This window comes from Dendroctonus ponderosae, unplaced genomic scaffold (genome assembly GCF_020466585.1).
Source record: "Dendroctonus ponderosae isolate FM_Combo_2020 unplaced genomic scaffold, Dpon_F_20191213v2 Dpon_F_20191213_1, whole genome shotgun sequence".
Lineage (NCBI taxonomy): Eukaryota > Metazoa > Arthropoda > Insecta > Coleoptera > Curculionidae > Dendroctonus > Dendroctonus ponderosae.
This window is the reverse complement of record NW_026017110.1, coordinates 27,799,813-27,806,614: the sequence shown is the minus strand read 5'-3', so window position 1 is coordinate 27,806,614 and position 6,802 is coordinate 27,799,813. Positions and strand designations below refer to the sequence as shown.

At 40.3% G+C, this 6,802-nt stretch overlaps 1 protein-coding gene across 1 annotated transcript; it reads right to left on the bottom strand.

Moving 5' to 3' along the window:
- Positions 1-388: 388 nt before the first annotated feature.
- On the bottom strand, positions 389-6,162 carry LOC109533691 (structural maintenance of chromosomes protein 1A). Its single transcript, XM_048665981.1, has 22 exons — positions 6,044-6,162; positions 5,851-5,970; positions 5,648-5,768; positions 5,491-5,596; positions 5,151-5,299; positions 4,927-5,095; positions 4,694-4,869; positions 4,529-4,637; positions 4,320-4,469; positions 4,017-4,261; positions 3,749-3,962; positions 3,457-3,687; positions 3,262-3,405; positions 3,070-3,192; positions 2,879-3,010; positions 2,638-2,821; positions 2,274-2,588; positions 2,093-2,220; positions 1,901-2,034; positions 1,473-1,834; positions 1,090-1,409; positions 389-769 (listed from the first exon to the last, which is right to left on the bottom strand). The coding sequence occupies exons 2-22, from the start codon at positions 5,960-5,962 to the stop codon at positions 707-709; spliced, it is 3,687 nt and encodes a 1,228-aa protein (XP_048521938.1). The 5' UTR covers positions 5,963-5,970; positions 6,044-6,162; the 3' UTR covers positions 389-706.
- Positions 6,163-6,802: the final 640 nt, after the last annotated feature.

Below are 6,802 nucleotides of genomic sequence, written 5' to 3'. Positions count from 1 at the left end.
TCTGAAGATCGCACTGGGTTCCAAATCCGTCGCTTTTCTGAGGACATCGTCACCCATACGGTAAGCGCTTCTTAGGGCCTCAGCTTCAATGAATAAATGCAACGGCTCCAGCCCCAGGAGTGTCGCCAGTGCCGTGTTACGCGGTGTTGCCGCAACGTTTCAACACTGTTACGATTGTCGCCGCAGGACTTGCGACTTTGGGCGACAACGGTTACGGAAATCTGGTCCATAGAACAAGGCTTATCGAGTATCGAGCATGAAAATAAAACGATTTCTACGCGTGCATTGCGCAATACAAAAATGCCTAATTTGAACCAATAGTTAAGGCAATAAATTGCGCAAGGTATGGTTAAACGTAGCTTATAGTTTCTTTAATAAAAATAAGAACTGTTTTTATCGTTTTATTATTTCGGCAGGAAAACACTTGCAAAGTACCTATGTGAATACGAAAATGTCGGCAGTCAAGACAATCATTAATAAAGGCAGCCAATTTGAAAAAGTTAAGGCCGTAATATCAAACAAAATTCACCGTGATTACTAATACTATTAATATTCTGTGTATTAATACTATTAATATTCTAAGTATTGTTACCAACACATTAACAAACTAAATTTAAATCTACAACACTTAACTTCTAACACGTTATTGGTTGCTCAATAGATACAACAAATATATTTTGTACCAACTCATTTGATGTATCGAAGTCTAATTTAATTCATATCCTGTTAAATCCATCGTGAGCACTTGGCTGATTAAACACTCTCCAGGCTGCAAGAAAAAAAATTTGATTGAAATTAATTTAAAATTGATTTTCATTAAAATCGCAAAACATGCTAAAACACTGAAAGGTTTGATTTAATAACGGGAACTGGATGGGTGTTTTCTAAAATTGCCGATACTTTTTCATGTCTAGTTAAGGATGTGTAACTGCATTGAGTCCCAGAGGATGCCTAAATAAATACGACAAAACGTCGGCAATCGAAAAAACAGGCCTTTGCTTTTACCCCGATATTCATATTATTTGTTAAATCCAGGTTCAATTCTCTTAAAAAACCGTTTTCGGAACTATTAAAAGTCTGACAACTTACTTGCGGACAAATCCCGATCAATGCATCAGCATGAGAGTAGAATTCCTCCTTCAACGAAATAACAATGATCTGTAAGGATTCCGTTTTCTCGCAGATAAATTTCGCAACTTTTCCAATATTTGTGTTGTCTAGGGCAGCGTCTACTTCATCCAGCACGAAAAACGGTGCTGGTTGGTAGCTGTGAACGGCAAAAAGCAACGCTAGGGCTGCCACTGTTTTTTCTCCACCTGATAGATTGGACATAGGCTGAAATCGTTTTCCGGGGGCAACGCAATTGTAATTTATCCCATCCAAGTAGGGTTCTTCAGGGTTTTCGGCACCTAATTTGCAAATAAAACCGCTTTCCAATTGTGTCTCCTCAATCAGTTTTTGCTGCTACTTACCTAAAAATGCTTGAGCAGACTGATTTTGGGCTAAAGACTTGTAAATCGTATCAATCTCATTTGCCACGTGTTCGAAGCAAGCATTAAACTTCTCGTATCTAAGAAGTTTGATTTTTTCAAAAGCAGATTTGGCCCTTTTATTATTCTTCCTGAAACTCTCGAATTCCTCATTAGTAGATTGTAGTTTTCCTTGAGCGATCTCTAGTCTTTCCACCGCTCTCATATTAGGAGCCTGAATTTTCTGAAGTGTATCTTGCAAAGACTGTATTACTTTAATTAGTTTGTTTTCCCTTTTCTTGATTTCATCTTTTTCTTCTAGATCTTTTAAGTCGTCAGACAACATGCTGTAATCTATTTGGATTCTAAAAAACAACAACATAAGCATATAATTCATAAGCAAGCCTTATGCGCAACTACGGAATAATTACCTCGATTCTCTTTCGTATTGCTGCGCAGTACTGCTGGTGTCGTTTGAAGCACCGGATTGCGATTGTGTTGATTGGTCTGCAGCAGCAATATCTTCCATATTTCCCAGCAACATTGGAATTACCACGTCGTCCATCTGAAAATGCTAATTGCTGTAGATTGTTGTACAAAACATTCTAATCTAAACGCGTTACCTTGCAGTGCAAAAGGATGGTATGGCGGTCACTTTTCAGGCTTTCTATTTTGGATTCGATGGAAACTATGGCCTTCTGAATAGCTTGCATGTCTTTGTTCACTGAACCGACCTCCCTTCGGGCTTTGCCTACAAAAGAGTCAATTGTTAATGGACAAAATTCTGGCTTTACTCCCCCTTACCCAATTCTTCTTCCATCTCTTCCACCTCCTTCTTCTTGGACATTTTCTTCGCCTTGTGCTCGTCCAGGTTCTTTAATTCTTTGTCAATTTCATCTCTTTGTTTCGCTTCTTGTTTCTTGGCAGTTTCCAGTTTTTCCTCTTCGTCATTAACCGTGCGCTCCCATCGACTCACGTTGCTTTGAGTGTCGCGACTCCTCTCAAATTCCAAGTTATTTGTGATTCGATTGACTTGCATTTCAAACTCCAAGCGTTTTTGCTTGCGTTCTTCTTGGGCCCGGAGTTCACGGTCTTCGTATTGCCTGATGTTCCTCACACCTAAATAGTGCAAATAATTGTCTGTATCGTATCAGTCTCAAAAAAATACCAATTTCGCTGCAAAAGTCCGAAAACACGTCGTCTTCAACCGTATTCATTCGCAGCTTGATTTCTTCAATCTGATGCTCTCGACTCTGCATCTCTTTCTCGATTGTTTCGATTTCAGGTCCGTAAATCTTCATTTCTTCAACCACGACCTGGATTTCCTTTTCTACGGTCTGAATTTGCTTTTTCTGCAATTTTATATATATTTTGAAGTCCTTTAAAAAAATATTAAGCAATTAAGTTACAGTGTTTTCCATGTCTCCCTTGGCGTAGCGCAGCCTCGTTTCCAGACCTCGGATCTGTGAGTCGACTGTGCTCATTTCTGATTCTTTGCGCGATTTTTTCTGAGCCTCTCTTAATTCGTCGGCTAGTTTCTCCTAAGTAAACATGCGATTGTGATCAAGTGGTTACAAGTAAACCGGAATTGATAAGTTACTTTTTGCGACTTGAGCTGCGAAACATGCTTTTCGTCCCAGCGTTTGGCTTTGCGCGCCAAATCTACGCTTCCTCCTGATATAATACCTGATTTCTGATAATAGGTGCCATCAAGAGCCACGGCCTGAAGCGTAAATTAATTGTAATTAAACTGCAACTTTCCCGGATAGCAATATTGAAATGTTAGTCTTACGTCGTATCGGCCACCTCGCTCATAAGCCACGGTTCTTGCGTCTTCTGAATCTTCACACACTAAAGCATTGTTAGTGGCGAACATGACAGCATTTGCTATCTCTGGAGGGTCAAAGTGAAGAACATCGTACACTAGTTTAACCCCCTAACATTCCAATAATTAGAAATTTAAAGGTCTAGAGATCTCGAGGGTTACCTTTGGGTCAGTGATGTTCCGCAGCCGCTCCTTAACTGGTTTGGTTTGCAAGTAAGTCAACGGCAGGAACGTTTCTGGATCTAACATTTGTTCTTTTAAATATTTAATGCACTGACGCCCAGTGTGTTCGGTGTCCACAACAATGGCTTCCATGTACTTTCCGAGCACTTTGGTTATGGCTACGTTGTATCTTTTGTGGATCGGCTGACACATATTGATCATGCGATCGAACTATGCGAAGAATAGAATGGGTAAACCAACTTAGATTTGTGTGCTTATTTCTACTACTAACCACTCCAGGATAATTTGCCTTAAATCGATCAACAATTTCCTGCTTCTTCTTCCTTCTGGTGTCCTCATGCTTATCAGTTCGGGCATCGCCTAGCTGTTCCATTACATCCTCTAGTTGTCTTTGAATTTCCTGGACTCTGTCTCTGGAAGAGCCCACGTCCGACTGCAAGTCCTTCAGGAGCTTCTTCTGGTCGTGTAAAGCCTGCTCACTTGTACTAAAATTTGCAACGAATACAGTGGATATTTAACAAAGTTAACTGCCAACAAACCGAATATGCTCGGACAATTTCTCGATTCGCTTCTCCATCTCCTCCTTTTCGTGACATTTTTGCGAGTGTTTGTTTTCCGCATCAGTGCGCAGTGTGGATACATTATCAAGCCGGTCTTGATCGGCTTTCTGCTCCCTGTTTACTGAGTCTAGCTCTTGCATGTATCGGGCTGATCTTTTAGCCGCCTCTTCTTTCAAGTGGTGATATTCGCGCACCTGTTCATCTTCTAAATGGACGTCTCTTCCCTTTAAAAATATATTTTGGAAGCTAATACCGAATATAGGTAATTACTTAAAAATTTACCTGGCTTTGCGATTCGCCAGCAATCTGCTCCTCATACTCCGCCTTGGCCTTGTCAACTTCAGCAAGTTCATCTTCCAGCTTCTGGATATCGTTCATATGGGCTTCGTGGGCTTTTTTCGCCTGATCCAGAGTCTTGTAAGCGCCCTCGACCTGCGCAAAGTTACTTCCATGCAACAGTCGTTGGTCATATTGATATTGATAGGACCAACCTTTTTTTGGACGTATGTGACTTTTTCTTTAGCCTTGATAAACATGGGTCGCTTCTTGGATATTTCCACTTCAGCTTCCCGAATGTCTTGCTCGATCTTCGCTAGTTCTCTGGAAAGTACATCTTTTAGATACTGTGACTGGCTGGAAAGTGAGAAATGTGCAACCTGTTTAATTTTCCATGTTCCTTTTTCTTCTCTTTTAGAATGTCCTCTAGTTTTTCCTTTTTCTTTTCCACTTTCTCCAGCTCCTTCTGCTTGGATTTCAGTTCTTGTTCGCGGATTTTCATGGCACGCTCATTATGGAACGCCTTGAAAAGCTGATGTTCAACTAATTTTTCATTCTAGAAAATTCCAGTTTAGTTGTAAATTGCTGGACGAATAAGGCAAGGTTAATGTACCAAATCGTCTTTGAACCGGGAGTATTTGTCCGCTTCTTCCTTCTCCAATCTGGCCTCCTTGCGTTCGGCGTTGATCCCCTTTTTTCTCTGAAGGGCAAAATTCATTTCTTCTTGCGCTTTCTGCTGCTGCAGCTTGAGTTTTTCATATTCTTCCTTTAAGGCTCCAGAGCTGGAATTGGACGAGTTCGTTCAACAATGAGCACCCAATTGCCTGTTGCACTTACCCACTAATTTCCTCAAAAAGCGCAGTCATTTCCTTGGGGTTCTTCATGGCAATTGATTCTACAGCGCCCTGGAAAACCAGGAAATTTTTTGCCTTTACGTTGATTTTCAGCTTTTCCAGTTCAGCAAGGTAGTCGTTAGCTGTGACAATCTGAAAAATGGAAAACCGTTAGAACAACGCCTGCAACTCACGCCTGTGCAGCTCGGGTGGTTTGTACCTTCGAAATGTGTAGTTTCGGTTAGAGTAGGATATTTTTTGTTAGCTTCTTCATACACTTGATACAATTGATAACAAATGTTCTGTAAAGCAGATTTGCTCTTATGAATGTTGGTGGTACCTACGTTTCCATTAACTTTGAATTCGGATGATGATCCATGGACGGACCTTTGGAAGGCGATTTCTTGCTCAGGATCGCCGCCCAATGTGAAAATTGCAGTCACGGACGCGCTGAAATTCAACTATAGCATGGGGGCCCAAAAAAACAGTAAAACAACACACCTTCTTGAAACGGGCTTGCTAATAGCTGCTCCATGAATAAGGTCGCTGAGTCTTTTCACTCTTAGACTGTGAGTTTTTTCGCCCATTACAAAACTGATAGCATCCATGAAGTTGGATTTGCCTGCAATTTAATAAAACTTTTCCTCAAAGAATCATATGTTATAACGAACGAGAAGTTAAAACCACAGTTTTAAATCATATACCTGATCCGTTAGGTCCAATCACCGCATTAAACGGCTTGAGGGGGCCGATAATATGGCGCCCCTTGTACGACTTGAAGTTCTCCACCTCGATGTGTTTTAACCGCGGACCCATGACGCGGTCTGAAAGCGATAGCACGGATAACAATAACTTAATGCATGTGTAAGGAGAATTAATTAATAAAAAAAAACTCACATTTCAATGAAGTAATTAACTTAACGGAGAAATGATACTAAAACAATTTCAAAGAAAACACATCTGATATAAACACAGCATGAAGACAGGTACGTGACAGGTACGCCAAATGCCAAATCTGAAAGATTCAAAGTCATTACCACAGCGTTGCCAGGTCACGAACGACGAAAACGACATCAAAACGGTTGATGTACTATGCTGATAGCTGGTTCTACAACTGGAAAATAAAATTTGTAAAAACAGAATTTGTGACGTCACACGAGAAAGCAGTTGATTCTCATGTACAGGATTTTTCGTTATAAGTTGACATCCCCCCTAGATCTGTTATTTCACAGAAATTGTGAAAGTAGTATAAGTAATAGAAAGAAGACTAACACAAAAGTTATTTAACTTTACAGAAATTTTTGAAATCTGAATTTAAAATAAAAATATAAATCACAAGTGTCAAAATTTGGCATAAAATATATTTTTTAATGAAACATCCTATATATTTTTAGGCGGGTCGATTGGAATTTTTTCCTGATTTCAGCAATATATATTGCTTAGATTTGTATTAGCCTTTTTTTCTGTATTATGTTTAAACATTTTTAAATAGCATGTATCCTGGAATGGCCAAGGGCATCCAGCCAGCTGGAGAGGATGCCCCACGTACCCCAAGAGGAAAATTCCGGTCGTCCGCAAGGAAGACAGGAAATCAACTCCGAAAAGGACCACCCCTCGCAGCAGTACGCAGGAACAAGCAGCAGCAATGGACAGGGA